This window comes from Salvelinus namaycush, unplaced genomic scaffold, assembly GCF_016432855.1.
Source record: "Salvelinus namaycush isolate Seneca unplaced genomic scaffold, SaNama_1.0 Scaffold2495, whole genome shotgun sequence".
Classification (NCBI taxonomy): Eukaryota; Metazoa; Chordata; class Actinopteri; order Salmoniformes; family Salmonidae; genus Salvelinus; species Salvelinus namaycush.
Genome location: NW_024059336.1, coordinates 9,900 through 35,000, shown reverse-complemented (window position 1 = coordinate 35,000; position 25,101 = coordinate 9,900). Strand labels below are relative to the sequence as shown.

The window sequence follows — 25,101 nt, the reverse complement described above, 5'->3', positions numbered from 1 at the left end:
GCTAATGACCTACAGTATGGTGTTAATGACCTACAGTATGGTGTTAATGACCTACAGTATGGTGTTAATGATCTACAGTATGGTGTTAATGACCTACAGTATGGTGTTAATGACCTATAGTATGGTGTTAATGACCTACAGTATGGTGTTAATGACCTACAGTATGGTGTTAATGACCTACAGTATGGTGTTAATGACCTATAGTATGGTGTTAATGACCTACAGTATGGTGTTAATGACCTACAGTATGGTGTTAATGACCTACAGTATGGTGTTAATGATCTACAGTATGGTGTTAATGACCATACAGTATGGTGTTAATGACCTACAGTATGGTGTTAATGACCTACAGTATGGTGTTAATGATCTACAGTATGGTGTTAATGATCTACAGTATGGTGTTAATGACATACAGTATGGTGTTAATGACCTACAGTATAGTGTTAATGATCTACAGTCCTACAGTATGGTGTTAATGACCTACAGTATGGTGTTAATGACCTACAGTATGGTGTTAATGACCTACAGTATGGTGTTAATGACCTATAGTATGGTGTTAATGACCTACAGTATGGTGTTAATGACCTACAGTATGGTGTTAATGATCTATAGCATGGTGTTAATGATCTACAGTCCTACAGTATGGTGTTAATGACCTACAGTATGGTGTTAATGACCTACAGTATGGTGTTAATGACCTACAGTATGGTGTTAATGATCTACAGTATGGTGTTAATGACCATACAGTATGGTGTTAATGATCTACAGTATGGTGTTAATGACCTACAGTATGGTGTTAATGACATACAGTATGGTGTTAATGACCTACAGTATGGTGTTAATGATCTACAGTATGGTGTTAATGACCTACAGTATGGTGTTAATGATCTACAGTCCTACAGTATGGTGTTAATGATCTACAGTGTGGTGTTAATGACCTACAGTATGGTGTTAATGATCTACAGTATGGTGTTAATGACCTACAGTATGGTGTTAATGACCTACAGTATGGTGTTAATGATCTACAGTATGGTGTTAATGATCTACAGTATGGTGTTAATGACCTACAGTATGGTGTTAATGATCTACAGTATGGTGTTAATGATCTACAGTATGGTGTTAATGACCTACAGTATGGTGTTAATGATCTACAGTCCTACAGTATGGTGTTAATGATCTACAGTATGGTGTTAATGATCTACAGTATGGTGTTAATGACCTACAGTATGGTGTTAATGATCTACAGTCCTACAGTATGGTGTTAATGACCTACAGTATGGTGTTAATGATCTACAGTCCTACAGTATGGTGTTAATGACCTACAGTATGGTGTTAATGATCTACAGTATGGTGTTAATGACCTACAGTATGGTGTTAATGACCTACAGTATGGTGTTAATGACCTACAGTATGGTGTTAATGATATACAGTATGGTGTTAATGATCTACAGTATGGTGTTAATGACCTACAGTATGGTGTTAATGACCTACAGTATGGTGTTAATGACCTACAGTATGGTGTTAATGACCTACTGTATAGTGTTAATGATCTACAGTCCTACAGTATGGTGTTAATGACCTACAGTATGGTGTTAATGACCTACAGTATGGTGTTAATGATCTACAGTATGGTGTTAATGACCTACAGTATGGTGTTAATGACATACAGTATGGTGTTAATGACCTACAGTATGGTGTTAATGATCTACAGTATGGTGTTAATGATCTACAGTATGGTGTTAATGACCTATAGTATGGTGTTAATGACCTACAGTATGGTGTTAATGACCTACAGTATTGTGTTAATGACCTACAGTATGGTGTTAATGACCTATAGTATGGTGTTAATGACCTACAGTATGGTGTTAATGACCTACAGTATGGTGTTAATGATCTATAGTATGGTGTTAATGATCTACAGTCCTACAGTATGGTGTTAATGACCTACAGTATGGTGTTAATGACCTACAGTATGGTGTTAATGACCTACAGTATGGTGTTAATGACCTACAGTATGGTGTTAATGACCTACAGTATGGTGTTAATGACCTATAGTATGGTGTTAATGACCTACAGTATGGTGTTAATGACCTACAGTATGGTGTTAATGATCTATAGTATGGTGTTAATGATCTACAGTCCTACAGTATGGTGTTAATGACCTACAGTATGGTGTTAATGACCTACAGTATCGTGTTAATGACCTGCAGTATGGTGTTAATGATCTATAGTATGGTGTTAATGATCTACAGTCCTACAGTATGGTGTTAATGACCTACAGTATGGTGTTAATGACCTACAGTATGGTGTTAATGATCTACAGTATGGTGTTAATGACCTACAGTATGGTGTTAATGACCTACAGTATGGTGTTAATGACCTACAGTATGGTGTTAATGATATACAGTATGGTGTTAATGATCTACAGTATGGTGTTAATGACCTACAGTATGGTGTTAATGACCTACAGTATGGTGTTAATGACCTACAGTATGGTGTTAATGACCTACTGTATAGTGTTAATGATCTACAGTCCTACAGTATGGTGTTAATGACCTACAGTATGGTGTTAATGACCTACAGTATGGTGTTAATGATCTACAGTATGGTGTTAATGACCTACAGTATGGTGTTAATGACATACAGTATGGTGTTAATGACCTACAGTATGGTGTTAATGATCTACAGTATGGTGTTAATGATCTACAGTATGGTGTTAATGACCTATAGTATGGTGTTAATGACCTACAGTATGGTGTTAATGACCTACAGTATTGTGTTAATGACCTACAGTATGGTGTTAATGACCTATAGTATGGTGTTAATGACCTACAGTATGGTGTTAATGACCTACAGTATGGTGTTAATGATCTATAGTATGGTGTTAATGATCTACAGTCCTACAGTATGGTGTTAATGACCTACAGTATGGTGTTAATGACCTACAGTATGGTGTTAATGACCTACAGTATGGTGTTAATGACCTACAGTATGGTGTTAATGACCTACAGTATGGTGTTAATGACCTATAGTATGGTGTTAATGACCTACAGTATGGTGTTAATGACCTACAGTATGGTGTTAATGATCTATAGTATGGTGTTAATGATCTACAGTCCTACAGTATGGTGTTAATGACCTACAGTATGGTGTTAATGACCTACAGTATCGTGTTAATGACCTGCAGTATGGTGTTAATGATCTATAGTATGGTGTTAATGATCTACAGTCCTACAGTATGGTGTTAATGACCTACAGTATGGTGTTAATGACCTACAGTATGGTGTTAATGACCTACAGTATGGTGTTAATGATCTACAGTATGGTGTTAATGACCTACAGTCCTACAGTATGGTGTTAATGACCTACAGTATGGTGTTAATGACCTACAGTCCTACAGTATGGTGTTAATGACCTACAGTATGGTGTTAATGACCTACAGTATGGTGTTAATGACCTACAGTATGGTGTTAATGACCTACAGTATGGTGTTAATGACCTACAGTATGGTGTTAATGATCTACAGTATGCTGTTAATGACCTACAGTATGGTGTTAATGACCTACAGTATGGTGTTAATGACCTACAGTATGGTGTTAATGACCTACAGTATGGTGTTAATGACCTACAGTCCTACAGTATGGTGTTAATGACCTACAGTATGGTGTTAATGACCTACAGTATGGTGTTAATGACCTACAGTATGGTGTTAATGACCTACAGTATGGTGTTAATGACCTACAGTATAGTGTTAATGATCTACAGTATGGTGTTAATGACCTACAGTATGGTGTTAATGATCTACAGTATGGTGTTAATGACCTACAGTATGGTGTTAATGACCTACAGTATGGTGTTAATGACCTACAGTATGGTGTTAATGATCTACAGTGTGGTGTTAATGACCTACAGTATGGTGTTAATGACCTACAGTATAGTGTTAATGATCTACAGTATGGTGTTAATGACCTACAGTATGGTGTTAATGACCTACAGTATGGTGTTAATGATCTACAGTGTGGTGTTAATGACCTACAGTATGGTGTTAATGATCTACAGTATGGTGTTAATGACCTACAGTATGGTGTCAATGACCTACAGTATGGTGTTAATGACCTACAGTATGGTGTTAATGATCTACAGTATGGTGTTAATGATCTACAGTCCTACAGTATGGTGTTAATGACCTACAGTATGGTGTTAATGACCTACGGTCCTACAGTATGGTGTTAATGACCTACAGTATGGTGTTAATGACCTACAGTATGGTGTTAATGATCTACAGTATGGTGTCAATGACCTACAGTATGGTGTTAATGACCTACAGTATGGTGTTAATGATCTACAGTATGGTGTTAATGACCTACAGTATGGTGTCAATGATCTACAGTATGGTGTTAATGACCTACAGTATGGTGTTAATGACCTACAGTATGGTGTCAATGATCTACAGTATGGTGTCAATGACCTACAGTATGGTGTTAATGATCTACAGTATGGTGTTAATGACCTACAGTCCTACAGTATGGTGTTAATGATATACAGTATGGTGTTAATGACCTACAGTATGGTGTTAATGACCTACAGTATGGTGTTAATGACCTACAGTTTGGTGTTAATGACCTACAGTATGGTGTTAATGATCTACAGTATGGTGTTAATGACCTACAGTATGGTGTTAATGACCTACAGTATGGTGTTAATGACCTACAGTATGGTGTTAATGACCTACAGTATGGTGTTAATGATATACAGTATGGTGTTAATGATCTACAGTATGGTGTTAATGACCTATAGTATGGTGTTAATGATCTACAGTATGGTGTTAATGACCTACAGTATGGTGTTAATGACCTACAGTATGGTGTTAATGACCTACAGTATGGTGTTAATGATCTACAGTATGGTGTTAATGACATACAGTATGGTGTTAATGACCTACTGTATAGTGTTAATGATCTACAGTCCTACAGTATGGTGTTAATGACCTACAGTATGGTGTTAATGACCTATAGTATGGTGTTAATGATCTACAGTATGGTGTTAATGACCTACAGTATGGTGTTAATGACATACAGTATGGTGTTAATGACCTACAGTATGGTGTTAATGATCTACAGTCCTACAGTATGGTGTTAATGACCTACAGTATGGTGTTAATGACCTACAGTATGGTGTTAATGACCTACAGTATGGTGTCAATGATCTACAGTATGGTGTTAATGACCATACAGTATGGTGTTAATGACCTACAGTATGGTGTTAATGACCTACAGTATGGTGTTAATGACCTACAGTATGGTGTTAATGACCTACAGTATGGTGTTAATGACCTACAGTATGGTGTTAATGATCTACAGTCCTACAGTATGGTGTTAATGATCTACAGTATGGTGTTAATGATCTACAGTCCTACAGTATGGTGTTAATGACCTACAGTATGGTGTTAATGACCTACAGTATGGTGTTAATGACCTACAGTATGGTGTTAATGACCTACAGTATGGTGTTAATGACCTACAGTATGGTGTCAATGACCTACAGTATGGTGTTAATGATCTACAGTCCTACAGTATGGTGTTAATGACCTACAGTATGGTGTTAATGACCTACAGTATGGTGTTAATGACCTACAGTATGGTGTCAATGACCTACAGTATGGTGTTAATGACCTACAGTATGGTGTTAATGACCTACAGTATGGTGTTAATGACCTACAGTATGGTGTTAATGACCTACAGTATGGTGTTAATGACCTACAGTATGGTGTTAATGACCTACAGTATGGTGTTAATGACCTACAGTATGGTGTTAATGACCTACAGTATGGTGTTAATGATCTACAGTCCTACAGTATGGTGTTAATGACCTACAGTATGGTGTTAATGACCTACAGTATGGTGTTAATGACCTACAGTATGGTGTTAATGACCTACAGTATGGAGTTAATGATCTACAGTATGGTGTTAATGACCTACAGTATGGTGTTAATGATATACAGTATGGTGTTAATGACCTACAGTATGGTGTTAATGACCTACAGTATGGTGTTAATGACCTACAGTATGGAGTTAATGATCTACAGTATGGTGTTAATGACCTACAGTATGGTGTTAATGATCTACAGTATGGTGTTAATGACCTACAGTCCTACAGTATGGTGTTAATGACCTACAGTATGGTGTTAATGACCTACAGTATGGTGTTAATGACCTACAGTATGGTGTTAATGATCTACAGTATGGTGTTAATGACCTACAGTATGGTGTTAAGGATCTATAGTATGGTGTTAATGACCTACAGTATGGTGTTAATGACCTACAGTATGGTGTTAATGACCTACAGTATGGTGTTAATGGTCTACAGTATGGTGTTAATGACCTACAGTATGGTGTCAATGACCTACAGTATGGTGTCAATGACCTACAGTATGGTGTTAATGACCTACAGTATGGTGTTAATGATCTACAGTATGGTGTTAATGATCTACAGTATGGTGTTAATGACCTACAGTGTGGTGTTAATGACCTACAGTATGGTGTTAATGATCTACAGTCCTACAGTATGGTGTTAATGACCTACAGTATGGTGTTAATGACCTACAGTATGGTGTTAATGACCTACGGTCCTACAGTATGGTGTTAATGACCTACAGTATGGTGTTAATGACCTACAGTCCTACAGTATGGTGTTAATGATATACAGTATGGTGTTAATGACCTACAGTATGGTGTCAATGACCTATAGTATGGGGTCAATGATCTATAGTATGGTGTCAATGATCTACAGTATGGTGTCAATGACCTACAGTATGGTGTTAATGACCTACAGTATGGTGTTAATGACCTATAGTATGGTGTCAATGACCTATAGTATGGTGTCAATGATCTATAGTATGGTGTTAATGACCTACAGTATGGTGTCAATGACCTACAGTATGGTGTTAATGACCTACAGTATGGTGTCAATGACCTATAGTATGGTGTCAATGATCTATAGTATGGTGTTAATGACCTACAGTATGGTGTCAATGACCTACAGTATGGTGTTAATGACCTACAGTATGGTGTCAATGACCTATAGTATGGTGTCAATGATCTATAGTATGGTGTTAATGACCTACAGTATGGTGTTAATGACCTACAGTATGGTGTTAATGACCTACAGTATGGTGTTAATGACCTACAGTATGGTGTTAATGACCTACAGTATGGTGTTAATGACCTACAGTATGGTGTTAATGATCTACAGTATGGTGTTAATGACCTACAGTCCTACAGTATGGTGTTAATGATATACAGTATGGTGTTAATGACCTACAGTATGGTGTTAATGACCTACAGTATGGTGTTAATGATCTACAGTATGGTGTTAATGATCTACAGTATGGTGTTAATGATCTACAGTATGGTGTTAATGACCTACAGTATGGTGTTAATGACCTACAGTATGGTGTTAATGACCTACAGTATGGTGTTAATGACCTACAGTATGGTGTTAATGACCTACAGTATGGTGTTAATGACATACAGTATGGTGTTAATGACCTACAGTATGGTGTTAATGACCTACAGTATGGTGTTAATGATCTACAGTCCTACAGTATGGTGTTAATGATCTACAGTATGGTGTTAATGACCTACAGTATGGTGTTAATGATCTACAGTATGGTGTTAATGACCTACAGTATGGTGTTAATGACCTACAGTATGGTGTTAATGATCTACAGTCCTACAGTATGGTGTTAATTACCTACAGTATGGTGTTAATGAAAACATGGTGTTAATGAAAACATACTGCTATGAGGAGACATTTAATGTTGGAAACATACCACTATGAGGGCATTGTTAAAATCATATAATATCCACGAACTCAAACACACAAGATTCTCAAGTGTTGTAATTGGGATATTACAGCATCCTACCCTCATCATTATATATATATACAGGCCATTAAGGGAACATGTACATTTCAGAAAGTTTAGGTTTATGTGCTCTATTGGAGGCTTCCAGCTAAACATAATTACTGAAATAACAGGCTCCAAACACCACAGCTATTACTTACTAAAGGGTACTTCTTCTCTCTGGTTTGAACACTCACACACAATCCCTCTCTCTGCACAAAAACAGGGGCAAGATCCTTGAATCGCCTCTCCCTGCCCATCCCGGCGGCTGTCTAATCTCATTGGTTGCCGTCAGGGGTGTTATTTGCATATTGTAGGCGTGTCCCTGACTGAGTGTTGGGATGAATGACTCTGTTCAGTTCAGAACGCGACAAGACAGCGACGGACTCTGCAGAGGCTACATGCTTCTGCTACGCTGATCAACTTTCAGCACACGACCAAAAAAAACCTCTGATGCGTTTATCTCCGGGCAGTCTGCTCCGGGCTGTAGGTGAAACCACGTCGTCGAACCAGGTGGGATAAACATGTTCAATAAAACAGGACCCGGACTTAGTTCGAGAGGAGTACTGTGGGTAAGTGTGTTCTCATTGTAGTCTTTCTATTTTTTTTAAAAAATTAAGAGAGAAAGCTTCTTTTTTTTAAACCTCATAGTTCAATGTCAAATGAGAGTTTGGCTCGCGCTTAAAATCAACTGTCAACTTCGACGTGTGTTTATGTAATTGATGAGTAGTAACGTGTATGTTATTTTCAATACATCTTAATGTCTGTGGTTCAAAGCCTAGACTACGTTCTACATGTTATTATTTAAACAGTTAAAGAGTAAAAAAATGTGTATTTAAAATTTAAAAAAGCATATATGTGCCTGTTTAAAAAGTCTAATTTAATCAGTGATTTTCTTCACATTGTAGGTTATTGACTCCATAATATAACGTGTTTGTTGTCCCCCCGAGGCTGATTCTCTCATGTCTGGAACTGTATTTATTAAACCTCATGTTTCTGTATTGTGTCTGTATTTCAGGGTTTGTGCATACTCCTCCTTTACACCAGCCCTCTCTCCTCTTTTGCTAATTTCAGCCAAGCGAAAGAGCTGGTCTATAAAATAAAAGAAGGATTACCCTCAGGGACACTCATAGGGTCCATGGGCTCCGACTTACACTTGGATTTATCCCTCGATCCCCATGTTTCATTCAATCTGCCCCAGAAGAAGCCTAGTGATCAGTATGTCACTCTGAACAGCACTACGGGACAGCTGTTTACGTCTGGGAATGACATCGACAGGGAGACGCTCTGCCCGGACGCCTCAGAGTACAACGAGGGCTGCGTCCTCTCCCTGGATGTGTTCGTTCTACCCCAGCAGTACTTCCAGCTGGTTAAGGTCAAGATCTTGGTCGAGGATGTTAACGATAACCGGCCGCGCTTCCCGACGGGCGAGATTAGGGTTTCCGTCCCGGAGAACACCCAGGTCAACGCGAGGTTTGCGGTGGAGCAGTCGGCGACGGACCCTGATCTGGGGTTTCACGGGGTCCAGACTTACTGGCTGGTGAACGACTTTGGGGTGTTCACTCTGGACGTAGAGGAGAACGAGGGGGGTGAGCTGACACCCTTCCTCATCGTGACCGACGAGCTGGACCGGGAACGACAGGACGAGTACGTAACGGATATTATAGCAGAGGACGGCGGGTTACCACCTCTTCTTGGCACCGCCACGTTACGGATTATAATCACTGACGTCAACGATAACTGTCCTCAGTTCACAGAGTCACAGGTCAACGTGACGCTCTACGGGAATACGACTAAAGGAGAGCACCTGTCCAGGTTACACGCCTTCGACCCCGACCAGGGCGCCAACGCCGTAATCAGCTATGCGTACAGCGACCGCGTTCCCCGGGAGGCTAGAGCTCTGTTCCATCTGGACCGGATTACCGGGGTGATCAAACTGTCCGGTCAGATCAACACCGCAACCGGGAAGTTCTACAAACTCACTGTCCTCGCCAACGGGCCTGGGTGCGTCCCTGCCGTTGCCATGGTGACGGTGCACGTGATCCGGGTAGCTTCCGGTCCGCCGGTTATTATGCCGCGCTACATCGCGGCGGAGAAAGACGGTGTGGTCACGATGAAGGAGTCCGAACCGCCGTTTTCGCCAATCGCGTTTTTCACCGTGAAGAACACGGACCAGAGAGGACAGGGGACGGAATGCCTGCTTGAAGGATCTGGCCCGTTCCGACTGTCACCTTACAAACTGTTTAAGAACGAGTATCTGTTAGAGACGACGGAGCCGCTGGACTACGAGCAGAGGCAGGACTACGAGCTGACTGTAGTGCTCAGGAACCCCAGAGGTCTCGTCATCAACACCTTCATTAAGATCCTGGTTCTGGATGAGAACGACAACGCGCCGGTCTTCAAACAGTCTCTGTATGAGGTGAGTGAATATACATTTATGAACGCTTGAATGTTTGAATGTTTTATGGTTAAGGTTAGGGTTAGGGTTAAGGTTAGGGTTAAGGTTAGGGTTAAGGTTAGGGTTAAGGTTAGGGTTAAGGTTAGGGTTAGGGTTAAGGTTAGGGTTAAGGTTAGGGTTAAGGTTAGGGTTAGGGTTAGGGTTAAGGTTAAGGTTAGGGTTAAGGTTAATGTTAGGGTTAAGGTTAGGGTTAAGGTTAAGGTTAGGGTTAAGGTTAGGGTTAAGGTTAGGGTTAAGGTTAGGGTTAGGGTTAAGGTTAGGGTTAAGGTTAGGGTTAAGGTTAGGGTTAAGGTTAGGGTTAAGGTTAAGGTTAAGGTTAGGGTTAAGGTTAAGGTTAAGGTTAGGGTTTGTACATGTATTGAACATATTATTTAAAGTACATTGAGTTTCTGAAGCCATTTCAGTACAATAATACAAAATATAGAGGATTTTTCTTGTTTTTGAAAAATATAGAGGATTAAAAACAAAAAAGGTCTACCCATGTATTTATTTCAGTATTTACTTATTTATTTTACTATTTACTTATTTATTTCAGTATTTACACATCTATTTTACTATTTAATTATTTATTTTAGTATTTACTTATTTATTTATGTATTTACAAATTTATTTTAGTATTTAATTATTTATTTTAGTATTTACTTATTTATTTATGTATCTACTTATTTATTTTAATATATACTTATTTATTTCAGTATTTACTTTGTTATTTATGTATTTACTTATTTATTTATTTATGTATTTACTTATTTATTTGTGTATGTACTTAGTTATTTGTTTCCTTGTGGTCGTTGTTATTCTCAGGTCTCTATGGAGGAGAATAACCCTCCCAACAGCTTCCTGTCCCAGATCCAGGCCACAGACCAGGACAGTGAGGCCAGAGGAGAGGTCATCTACCTGCTGGGGTCAGACGCTCCCTCCGTTTTCCTCCTGGACAGGCTGACCGGTGTGCTGACCGTGTCCACATCTCTGGACCGAGAAGAGAAGCAGACCTTCAGGTCTGTCGCATATTGATGATGTATTGTAACGTATTATGACTGATATTGTATGGATAAAATGCATTATAAATTGCCTATATATGTTTATAGTAATAATAATAATTTACTTGTTTAAAACTTCTTACGGCTGAGATCCTGGTAACGGGATCGACTTGACAACAGCCAGTGAAAGTGCAGGGTGCCAAATTCAAACAACAGAAATCTCATAATAAAAATTCCTCAAACATACAAGTATTTTACACCATTTAAAGATAAACTTGTTGTAAATCCAGCCACAGTGTCCGATTTCAAAAAAGCTTTACGACGAAAGCACACCAAACGATTATGTTAGGTCAGTACCTAGTCACAGAAAAACACAGCCATTTTTCCAGCCAAAGAGAGGAGTCACAAAAAGCAGAAATAGAGATAAAATGAATCACTAACCTTTGATGATCTTCATCAGATGACACTCATAGGACTTCATTTTACACAACACATGTATGTTTTGTTCGATAAAGTTCATATTTATATCCAAAAATCTTAGTTTACATTGGCGCATTATGTTCAGTAATGTTTTGCCTCCAAAACATCCAGTGATTTTGCAGAGAGCCACATCTATTTACAGAAATACTCATAATAAACATTGATAAAAGATACAAGTATTATACATGGAACTTTAGATAAACTTCTCCTTAATGCAACCGCTGTGTCAGATTTCAAAAAAACTTTACAGAAAAGCACACCATGCAATAATCTGAGTACAGCGCTCAGAGCCCAAACAAGCCATAAAGATATCTGCCATGTTGTGGAGTCAACAGAAGTCAGAAATAGCATTATAAATATTTACTTACCTTTGATGATCTTCATCAGAATGCACTCCCAGGAATCCTAGTTCCACAATAAATGTTTGTTTTGTTCGATAACGTCCATAATTTATGTCCAAATACCTCCTTTTTGTTCGCGCGTTTAGTTCCAAAATCCAAATTGATGACGCGCAGGCCAGACGAAAAGTCAAAAAATTCCATTACAGTTCGTAGAAATATGTCAAACGATGTATAGAATCAATCTTTAGGATGTTTTTAACATAAATCTTCAATAATGTTTCAACCGGAGAATTCCTTTGTCTTCAGAAATGCGATGTAACGCAGGTCGCTCTCACGGGAGAGCGCGTGGTCAGCTCATGCCAGACACCTGACTCAAAGAGCTCTCCTTCCCTCATTCTTCACAGTAGAAGCATCAAACAAGGTTCTAAAGACTGTTGACATCTAGTGGAAGCCTTGGGAAGTGCAATATGACCCCAAAGACACTGTATATTGGATAGGCAAACCTACAAACCTCAGATTTCCCACTTCCTGGTTGGATTTTTTCTCAGGTTTTTGCCTGCCATCGGAGTTCTGTTATACTCACAGACATCATTCAAACCGTTTTAGAAACAGTTTTCTATCCAAATCTACTAATAATATGCATATCTTAGCTTCTGGGACTGAGTAGCAGGCAGTTTACTCTGGGCACCTTATTCATCCAAGCTACTCAATACTGCCCCCAGCCATAAGAAGTTTTAACTTGTATTACAGAAAATAATCTCAAAGCGCATAAAAAAGTGAAACAAAAAAACAACACATAAATTGAGATGGAATGAATCGATGTATATCGATGTCAAATATGACATAAACCTGTGCTTTATAAAGGATGACATAAGCACTGCTTATAAAGGCTTTATGAATCATATTAAAGTGAGGCTTCACAAAGCATTTATAACCCATCATGCATCTTGGTAAAGAATTTCAACACCAGCGTGTTGGGTTAGATTCCCACCCATATGTATAAATGTATTCACGCATGACTGCAAATGGCTTTGGATAAATGGCATGTATTATATTACTCTAAACCCTTTTGTAGGTCGGCCCAACCTCTTTCCCTCTTGGGCGCACAGCCAATATTGGACCTGATCTCAACATTCCCCAAAAGGCTGCAGAACCACTCACTCTAAAGTGCAGTCCTTCACCAAAAACATTCGTAGGGCACGTTAATATCCGTATTTATTTTTTTGCTTAATTCCGGGGGGGGGGGGGGTTTCCCCCATACTCCGTTTTCTCGGTTTTATTTTTCCACGTTTCAGATTTCCCCGTTTTTTTCTGGTTTTAAATGATATTATATTGCCGTAAAACCAAGGCTGGTGGTATGCATTTACGGTACAGCATGGTATCTCTGAAGGCTGGTGGTGTGTATTTATGGTACAGCATGGTATCTCTGAAGGTTGGTGGTATGTATTTACGGTACAGCATGGTATCTCTGAAGGCTGGTGGTATGTATTTATGGGACAACATGGTATCTCTGAAGGTTGGTGGTATGTATTTACGGTACAACATGGTATCTCTGAAGGTCGGTGGTATGTATTTATGGGACAACATGGTATCTCTGAAGGCTGGTGGTATGTATTTATGGTACAGCATGGTATCTCTGAAGGTTGGTGGTATGTATTTATGGTACAGCATGGTATCTCTGAAGGCTGGTGGTATGTATTTACAGGACAGCATGGTATCTCTGAAGGTTGGTGGTATGTATTTACGGTACAGCATGGTATCTCTGAAGGTTGGTGGTATGTATTTACGGTACAGCATGGTATCTCTGAAGGTTGGTGGTATGTATTTACAGGACAGCATGGTATCTCTGAAGGCTGGTGGTATGTATTTACAGGACAGCATGGTATCTCTGAAGGTTGGTGGTATGTATTTACGGTACAGCATGGTATCTCTGAAGGTTGGTGGTATGTATTTATGGTACAGCATGGTATCTCTGAAGGTTGGTGGTATGTATTTATGGTACAGCATGGTATCTCTGAAGGTTGGTGGTATGTATTTATGGTACAGCATGGTATCTCTGAAGGTTGGTGGTATGTATTTACGGTACAGCATGGTATCTCTGAAGGTTGGTGGTATGTATTTATGGTACAGCATGGTATCTCTGAAGGTTGGTGGTATGTATTTACGGTACAGCATGGTATCTCTGAAGGTTGGTGGTATGTATTTATGGTACAGCATGGTATCTCTGAAGGCTGGTGGTATGTATTTATGGTACAGCATGGTATCTCTGAAGGTTGGTGGTATGTATTTATGGTACAGCATGGTATCTCTGAAGGCTGGTGGTATGTATTTATGGTACAGCATGGTATCTCTGAAGGCTGTTGGTATGTATTTATGGTACAGCATGGTATCTCTGAAGGTTGGTGGTATGTGTTTATGGTACAGCATGGTATCTCTGAAGGCTGGTGGTATGTATTTATGGTACAGCATGGTATCTCTGAAGGTTGGTGGTATGTATTTATGGTACAACATGGTATCTCTGAAGGCTGGTCGTATGTATTTATGGTACAGCATGGTATCTCTGAAGGTTGGTGGTATGTATTTACGGTACAGCATGGTATCTCTGAAGGTTGGTGGTATGTATTTACAGGACAGCATGGTATCTCTGAAGGTTGGTGGTATGTATTTATGGTACAGCATGGTATCTCTGAAGGCTGGTGGTATGTATTTACAGGACAGCATGGTATCTCTGAAGGTTTGTGGTATGTATTTACGGTACAGCATGGTATCTCTGAAGGTTTGTGGTATGTATTTACGGTACAGCATGGTATCTCTGAAGGTTGGTGGTATGTATTTATGGTACAGCATGGTATCTCTGAAGGTTGGTGGTATGTATTTATGGTACAACATGGTATCTCTGAAGGTTGGTGGTATGTATTTATGGTACAGCATGGTATCTCTGAAGGTTGGTGGTATGTATTTATGGTACAGCATGGTATCTCTGAAGGTTGGTGTTATGTATTTATGGTACAGCATGGTATCTCTGAAGGTTGGTGGTATGTATTTACAGGACAGCATGGTATCTCTGAAGGTTGATGGTATGTATTTATGGTACAGCATGGTATCTCTGAAGGTTGGTGGTATGTATGTACGGTACAGCATGGTATCTCTGAAGGTTGGTGGTATGTATTTACAGGACAGCATGGTATCTCTGAAGGTTGGTGGTATGTATTTACAGTACAGCATGGTATCTCTGAAGGTTGGTGGTATGTATTTACGGTACAACATGGTATCTCTGAAGGTTGGTGGTATGTATTTACGGTACAACATGGTATCTCTGAAGGTTGGTGGTATGTATTTATGGTACAGCATGGTATCTCTGAAGACTGGTGGTATGTATTTATGGTACAGCATGGTATCTCTGAAGGTTGGTGGTATGTATTTACGGTACAACATGGTATCTCTGAAGGTTGGTGGTATGTATTTATGGTACAGCATGGTATCTCTGAAGGTTTGTGGTATGTATTTACGGTACAGCATGGTATCTCTGAAGGTTGGTGGTATGTATTTACGGTACAGCATGGTATCTCTGAAGGTTGGTGGTATGTATTTATGGTACAGCATGGTATCTCTGAAGGTTGGTGGTATGTATTTACGGTACAGCATGGTATCTCTGAAGGTTGGTGGTATGTATTTATGCTACAGCATGGTATCTCTGAAGGTTGGTGGTATGTATTTACGGTACAGCATGGTATCTCTGAAGGTTGGTGGTATGTATTTATGGTACAGCATGGTATCTCTGAAGGCTGGTGGTATGTATTTATGGTACAGCATGGTATCTCTGAAGGTTGGTGGTATGTATTTATGGTACAGCATGGTATCTCTGAAGGCTGGTGGTATGTATTTATGGTACAGCATGGTATCTCTGAAGGCTGGTGGTATGTATTTATGGTACAGCATGGTATCTCTGAAGGTTGGTGGTATGTATTTATGGTACAGCATGGTATCTCTGAAGGCTGGTGGTATGTATTTATGGTACAGCATGGTATCTCTGAAGGTTGGTGGTATGTATTTATGGTACAACATGATATCTCTGAAGGCTGGTCGTATGTATTTATGGTACAGCATGGTATCTCTGAAGGTTGGTGGTATGTATTTACGGTACAGCATGGTATCTCTGAAGGTTGGTGGTATGTATTTACAGGACAGCATGGTATCTCTGAAGGTTGGTGGTATGTATTTATGGTACAGCATGGTATCTCTGAAGGCTGGTGGTATGTATTTACAGGACAGCATGGTATCTCTGAAGGTTTGTGGTATGTATTTACGGTACAGCATGGTATCTCTGAAGGTTTGTGGTATGTATTTACGGTACAGCATGGTATCTCTGAAGGTTGGTGGTATGTATTTATGGTACAGCATGGTATCTCTGAAGGTTGGTGGTATGTATTTATGGTACAACATGGTATCTCTGAAGGTTGGTGGTATGTATTTATGGTACAGCATGGTATCTCTGAAGGTTGGTGGTATGTATTTATGGTACAGCATGGTATCTCTGAAGGTTGGTGGTATGTATTTATGGTACAGCATGGTATCTCTGAAGGTTGGTGGTATGTATTTATGGTACAGCATGGTATCTCTGAAGGTTGGTGGTATGTATTTATGGTACAGCATGGTATCTCTGAAGGCTGGTGGTATGTATTTATGGTACAGCATGGTATCTCTGAAGGTTGGTGGTATGTATTTATGGTACAGCATGGTATCTCTGAAGGCTGGTGGTATGTATTTATGGTACAGCATGGTATCTCTGAAGGCTGTTGGTATGTATTTATGGTACAGCATGGTATCTCTGAAGGTTGGTGGTATGTGTTTATGGTACAGCATGGTATCTCTGAAGGCTGGTGGTATGTATTTATGGTACAGCATGGTATCTCTGAAGGTTGGTGGTATGTATTTATGGTACAACATGGTATCTCTGAAGGCTGGTCGTATGTATTTATGGTACAGCATGGTATCTCTGAAGGTTGGTGGTATGTATTTACGGTACAGCATGGTATCTCTGAAGGTTGGTGGTATGTATTTACAGGACAGCATGGTATCTCTGAAGGTTGGTGGTATGTATTTATGGTACAGCATGGTATCTCTGAAGGCTGGTGGTATGTATTTACAGGACAGCATGGTATCTCTGAAGGTTTGTGGTATGTATTTACGGTACAGCATGGTATCTCTGAAGGTTTGTGGTATGTATTTACGGTACAGCATGGTATCTCTGAAGGTTGGTGGTATGTATTTATGGTACAGCATGGTATCTCTGAAGGTTGGTGGTATGTATTTATGGTACAACATGGTATCTCTGAAGGTTGGTGGTATGTATTTATGGTACAGCATGGTATCTCTGAAGGTTGGTGGTATGTATTTATGGTACAGCATGGTATCTCTGAAGGTTGGTGTTATGTATTTATGGTACAGCATGGTATCTCTGAAGGTTGGTGGTATGTATTTACAGGACAGCATGGTATCTCTGAAGGTTGATGGTATGTATTTATGGTACAGCATGGTATCTCTGAAGGTTGGTGGTATGTAGGTACGGTACAGCATGGTATCTCTGAAGGTTGGTGGTATGTATTTACAGGACAGCATGGTATCTCTGAAGGTTGGTGGTATGTATTTACAGTACAGCATGGTATCTCTGAAGGTTGGTGGTATGTATTTACGGTACAACATGGTATCTCTGAAGGTTGGTGGTATGTATTTACGGTACAACATGGTATCTCTGAAGGTTGGTGGTATGTATTTATGGTACAGCATGGTATCTCTGAAGGCTGGTGGTATGTATTTATGGTACAGCATGGTATCTCTGAAGGTTGGTGGTATGTATTTACGGTACAACATGGTATCTCTGAAGGTTGGTGGTATGTATTTATGGTACAGCATGGTATCTCTGAAGGTTTGTGGTATGTATTTACGGTACAGCATGGTATCTCTGAAGGTTGGTGGTATGTATTTACGGTACAGCATGGTATCTCTGAAGGTCGGTGGTATGTATTTACGGTACAGCATGGTATCTCTGAAGGTTGGTGGTATGTATTTATGGTACAGCATGGTATCTCTGAAGGTTGGTGGTATGTATTTATGGTACAGCATGGTATCTCTGAAGGTTGGTGGTATGTATTTATGGTACAGCATGGTATCTCTGAAGGTTGGTGGTATGTATTTACGGTACAGCATGGTATCTCTGAAGGTTGGTGGTATGTATTTATGCTACAGCATGGTATCTCTGAAGGTTGGTGGTATGTATTTACGGTACAGCATGGTATCTCTGAAGGTTGGTGGTATGTATTTATGGTACAGCATGGTATCTCTGAAGGTTTGTGGTATGTATTTATGGTACAGCATGGTATCTCTGAAGGTTGGTGGTATGTATTTATGGTACAGCATGGTATCTCTGAAGGCTGGTGGTATGTATTTATGGTACAGCATGGTATCTCTGAAGGCTGGTGGTATGTATTTATGGTACAGCATGGTATCTCTGAAGGTTGGTGGTATGTATTTATGGTACAGCATGGTATCTCTGAAGGCTGGTGGTATGTATTTATGGTACAGCATGGTATCTCTGAAGGTTGGTGGTATGTATTTATGGTACAACATGATATCTCTGAAGGCTGGTCGTATGTATTTATGGTACAGCATGGTATCTCTGAAGGTTGGTGGTATGTATTTACGGTACAGCATGGTATCTCTGAAGGTTGGTGGTATGTATTTACAGGACAGCATGGTATCTCTGAAGGTTGGTGGTATGTATTTATGGTACAGCATGGTATCTCTGAAGGCTGGTGGTATGTATTTACAGGACAGCATGGTATCTCTGAAGGTTTGTGGTATGTATTTACGGTACAGCATGGTATCTCTGAAGGTTTGTGGTATGTATTTACGGTACAGCATGGTATCTCTGAAGGTTGGTGGTATGTATTTATGGTACAGCATGGTATCTCTGAAGGTTGGTGGTATGTATTTATGGTACAACATGGTATCTCTGAAGGTTGGTGGTATGTATTTATGGTACAGCATGGTATCTCTGAAGGTTGGTGGTATGTATTTATGGTACAGCATGGTATCTCTGAAGGTTGGTGGTATGTATTTACAGGACAGCATGGTATCTCTGAAGGTTGATGGTATGTATTTATGGTACAGCATGGTATCTCTGAAGGTTGGTGGTATGTATGTACGGTACAGCATGGTATCTCTGAAGGTTGGTGGTATGTATTTACAGGACAGCATGGTATCTCTGAAGGTTGGTGGTATGTATTTACAGTACAGCATGGTATCTCTGAAGGTTGGTGGTATGTATTTACGGTACAACATGGTATCTCTGAAGGTTGGTGGTATGTATTTACGATACAACATAGTATCTCTGAAGGTTGGTGGTATGTATTTATGGTACAGCATGGTATCTCTGAAGGTTGGTGGTATGTATTTATGGTACAACATGGTATCTCTGAAGGTTGGTGGTATGTATTTACGGTACAACATGGTATCTCTGAAGGTTGGTGGTATGTATTTATGGTACAGCATGGTATCTCTGAAGGTTTGTGGTATGTATTTACGGTACAGCATGGTATCTCTGAAGGTTGGTGGTATGTATTTACGGTACAGCATGGTATCTCTGAAGGTTGGTGGTATGTATTTACGGTACAGCATGGTAACTCTGAAGGTTGGTGGTATGTGTTTACAGGACCGCATGGTATCTCTGACGGTTGGTGGTATGTATTTACGGTACAGCATGGTATCTCTGAAGGTCGGTGGTATGTATTTACGGTACAGCATGGTATCTCTGAAGGCTGGTGGTATGTATTTACAGGACAGCATGGTATCTCTGACGGTTGTTGGTATGTATTTATGGTACAACATGGTATCTCTGAAGGTTGGTGGTATGTGTTTACAGGACCGCATGGTATCTCTGAAGGTTGGTGGTATGTATTTACGGTACAACATGGTATCTCTGAAGGTTGGTGGTATGTATTTACGGTACAGCATGGTATCTCTGAAGGTTGGTGGTATGTATTTACGGTACAACATGGTATCTCTGAAGGTTGGTGGTATGTATTTACGGTACAGCATGGTATCTCTGAAGGTTGGTGGTATGTATTTATGGTACAGCATGGTATCTCTGAAGGTCGGTGGTATGTATTTACAGGACAGCATGGTATCTCTGAAGGTTGGTGGTATGTATTTACGGTACAACATGGTATCTCTGAAGGTTGGTGGTATGTATTTACGGTACAGCATGGTATCTCTGAAGGTTGGTGGTATGTATTTACGGTACAGCATGGTATCTCTGAAGGTTTGTGGTATGTATTTACGGTACAGCATGGTATCTCTGAAGGTTGGTGGTATGTATTTATGGTACAGCATGGTATCTCTGAAGGTTGGTGGTATGTATTTACAGGACAGCATGGTATCTCTGAAGGTTGGTGGTATGTATTTACGGTACAGCATGGTATCTCTGAAGGTTTGTGGTATGTATTTACGGTACAGCATGGTATCTCTGAAGGTTGGTGGTATGTATTTACGGTACAACATGGTATCTCTGAAGGTTGGTGGTATGTATTTATGGTACAGCATGGTATCTCTGAAGGTTGGTGGTATGTATTTACGGTACAGCATGGTATCTCTGAAGATCGGTGGTATGTATTTATGGTACAGCATGGTATCTCTGAAGGTCGGTGGTATGTATTTATGGTACAACATGGTATCTCTGAAGGTTGGTGGTATGTATTTACGGTACAGCATGGTATCTCTGAAGGTCGGTGGTATGTATTTACGGTACAGCATGGTATCTCTGAAGGTTGGTGGTATGTATTTACAGGACAGCATGGTATCTCTGAAGGTTGGTGGTATGTATTTACGGTACAGCATGGTGTCTCTGAAGGTTGGTGGTATGTATTTATGGTACAGCATGGTATCTCTGAAGGCTGGTGGTATGTATTTATGGTACAGCATGGTATCTCTGAAGGTTGGTGGTATGTATTTACGGTACAACATGGTATCTCTGAAGGTTGGTGGTATGTATTTATGGTACAGCATGGTATCTCTGAAGATTGGTGGTATGTATTTATGGTACAGCATGGTATCTCTGAAGGTTGGTGGTATGTATTTATGGTACAGCATGGTATCTCTGAAGGTTGGTGGTATGTATTTATGGTACAGCATGGTATCTCTGAAGGTTGGTGGTATGTATTTATGGTACAACATGGTATCTCTGAAGGTTGGTGGTATGTATTTACGGTACAGCATGGTATCTCTGAAGGTTGGTGGTATGTATTTACAGGACAGCATGGTATCTCTGAAGGTTGGTGGTATGTATTTACAGGACAGCATGGTATCTCTGAAGGTTGGTGGTATGTATTTACGGTACAGCATGGTATCTCTGAAGGTTGGTGGTATGTATTTACAGGACAACATGGTATCTCTGAAGGTCGGTGGTTAGTATTTACAGGACAGCATGGTATCTCTAAAGGTTGGTGATATGTATTTAAGGTACAGCATGGTATCTCTGAAGGTTGGTGGTATGTATTTACGGTACAGCATGGTATCTCTGAAGGTCGGTGGTATGTATTTACAGGACAGCATGGTATCTCTGAAGGTTGGTGGTATGTATTTATGGTACAGCATGGTATCTCTAAAGGTTGATGATTATACATATATAACTCAGCCTCACCTCATACAACAAACATTCACCTACATTCATTTAACATATACAGGTTTACATTCACGAGTTAGTACAAGCAGCTAGAATAGCATCACCACAATTCATCAATGGAATATCAACAAGCCGTAAAGTCCATAAAGTGCAAAAGTTAGGAATTCAAAGGTCAGGGGGCATGATTGATGTAGCACTGTAAAGTTGACAAACCGGCGCTGATGAATCATGAAGAAAATACCACCATGTCTTGATTTTAGAGACAACTTGACTGACCTGTCAGGCTCGGTGGATGGAAGAATCCAGGGGGGGGGGGGGGTTCAGCCTAGTCCGGAAACAGTTTGGTCCGGTCATGTCTCCGTCAGGAAGATGGAGGAGCGTGTAATGTGACTCACATCCTTTCTCATCAGATCACGTGTCATCCTGCAGCACAACATGTTATGTCACAATTATGAACCCTTTATAAAGCATGACGTACGGTTATAGATGCTTTGTAACACATATGTGTAGCGCTTAGGTAGGCTTTATGAAGCCTTAATGAAGCCTTTATAAGCTGAATATCTTTGAAAGCGGAACTGGATATATTGATGACACAATGCATTATAACTGCCTATGGATGTTCATAGTGTTTTTTTTATTTTTATATAATCTGCAAACTGTTTTGTTTATTGTTGTTGTTGTAATATTTTGGCGAGACAATTGAATAAAAGTTTGTAAACTCTATAAACTGTATCCTCTGTAGGTTCATGGTTCGGGCGGTGGACCGAGGGACCCCCAGGAGAGAGTCTATAGCTACAGTGGTCATCACTGTGCTAGACCGCAATGACAACAGGTAAGAGAAAGACACTTTGTGATAACTGCTGATTTAATTAATTGTTTTGATTGATTTGATTTGATTTGATTGCTTTTGATTTTTTTTTACCCAACAGCCCGCGCTTCATCAATAAAGATTTCACGTTCTTTGTGCCGGAGAATTTCCCGGGGTTTGGCGAGATCGGCGTTCTCTCGGTAACGGACGCGGACGCAGGCGAGAACGGCTGGGTGGCACTCTCCATCCTCAACGGCAGCGACATCTTCGTGATCGACACGGGACGCGGCGCTCTAAGGGCCCGTACCCCTCTGGACCGGGAGCAACAGGGGACGTACTACCTCTGGATCGAGGCAGTCGACGGAGGGGAACCGTCTCTCTCCTGCCTCACCATGGTTACCGTCCTCCTCCTTGACGTAAACGATAACCCTCCCGTTGTCTTGTTCCCCCAGTCTAACCAGTCCTACATGCTGGTGTTACCCAGCACCCTGCCAGGGACCTCCATCACAGAGGTGTACGCCGTGGATAAAGACACAGGAATGAACGCTGTTATCGCCTACAGCATCATCAAGAGGAAGGGCGACGAGCCGGGATCGTTTGATATCGACCCGGACACAGGGAACATCACGTTGAACAGAGAACTCAGTGACCGCGGTCTCTATAGTCTACTGGTTAAAGTCTCGGACCACGGTCAGCCTGAACCTCTCCACTCCACGGTCCTGGTCAACCTCTTTGTCAACGAGACGGTTTCTAACGAGAGCTATATCCAGAGTCTTCTCAGCGGGGAGGCTGAGATCCAGACGGAGGAGAAGCCGTGGTACGTGGGGAAGCTGACAGAGAGGCCTGACAGGGAGGACGTGTTGCCCTGTCAGCCGCTACTCGTAGCTCTGTCAGTAACCTGTCTGGGACTGTTCTGCATCGTCGTCACATTGACCGCTTATATATGCTGCAAGAAACTGAAGAAATGGAAGAAACATCAAATGAAAAGACTAGAGGTTGAAATGCCTTTGAAGATGAACGGTGACTTGCAGGACGTAGATAGAAAGCGAATGGAAATCTCAAACATTTGATGACCTTGACATTGACTTTGAGGCAAAGACTCCAACATACTAAACTGTTACACTGCAACTGTTTATAAACAATGTGAATTGTGAAGTGTAGATTTTCATCCTCAAAAGACATACATAGACTGTATCCCAAATGGCACCCTTTTCCCTGTTTAGTGCACTACTTTTAACCAGGGCCCATGGTGGTGCACTATATAGGAATTAGGGCGCCGTTTGTGACACGTCCTCATTTTAAAAACGTAATAAAAGACCCATTGTGCTGTATATATTGTAGATAATATTAAATGTTTTATAACTTTATAACAAAATCTTTAAATAGACAAGATTATTTTCATTTTTTTTTTTTTTTCATGAAAGCCTAAGAAATGACTCCTTTTAACCTTACAAATGTTATTTTATGAATATGAGCGTAAAAAGGTTGGGGGAAAAATTTTAAAAAATGTGAGAGATTCTATATATTTTTTTTCAGAAGGATGTCTGGTTCATTGGAAAAGGAATGAGGATCATTAGGTGTGTATAACAATGTTTATTGATTGATTGATTGATTGATATAACAATGTTATTTTCATACCCTTTCGATTGCTTTGGAAAAGCCGACCCCAGAGTGCAGTGCAGGAGTCAATTAAAATCTGTTATTTTCCTCAAATCTACTGGATTTTTGTGCGAGATTAAAATGTGTATTTTGTTGTCATACCGTTTCAAGAGGATGCTTCTTGCCTGGCCACCAAACAACCCCTCTACCTGCCTCCTTAGGTGTGTCCCAAATTACACCCTATTCCCTATATAGTGCACTACTTTAGACCAGAGCCCTATAGAACCCTATTCCCTATATAGTGCACTACTTTAGACCAGAGCCCTATAGAACCCTATTCCCTATATAGTGCACTACTTTAGACCAGAGCCATATAGAACCCTATTCCCTATATAGTGCACTACTTTAGACCAGGGCCCTATAGAACCCTATTCCCTATATAGTGCACTACTTTTGACCAGAGCCCTATCGGCACAATATAGGGAATAGGGTTCTATAGGGCTCTGGTCTAAAGTAGTGCACTATATAGGCAATAGGAAACGCATCCTTAGTCTCCTCCCAGTGAACCTGTCATTACCAAAACCATGTGGTCATTGTCTGTCTCTGAAAACAAACCCTTGATTGAATATTAAAAAGTGCTTTATTTTCATATTATATTGCTTTTCTGCATTTGTAATGAGAACGGCCTATCGGTACGTGCCTTTGATATTAGGATGTAAATTAAAGACAATGTTTTGATTATAAATAAGAATTTAAGCGGGGGGAAATTAAATGAATCGCCATTTTTTTAAATTTAGCTAGGAAAGTCAGTTAAGAACAAATTCTTATTTACACTGACGGCCGGGGAACAGTG

The 25,101-nt window shown here is 40.2% G+C and overlaps 1 protein-coding gene across 1 annotated transcript; it reads left to right on the top strand.

Annotated features, from left to right (window-relative positions):
- The first annotated feature begins 8,285 nt into the window (after window positions 1–8,285).
- LOC120039052 (protocadherin-20-like) lies at window positions 8,286–24,531 on the top strand. The gene is made up of 5 exons (XM_038984579.1): window positions 8,286–8,475; window positions 8,922–10,322; window positions 11,166–11,359; window positions 22,584–22,673; window positions 22,771–24,531. The coding sequence occupies exons 1-5, from the start codon at window positions 8,428–8,430 to the stop codon at window positions 23,717–23,719; spliced, it is 2,682 nt and encodes an 893-aa protein (XP_038840507.1). The 5' UTR covers window positions 8,286–8,427; the 3' UTR covers window positions 23,720–24,531.
- The last annotated feature ends 570 nt before the right edge of the window (window positions 24,532–25,101 follow it).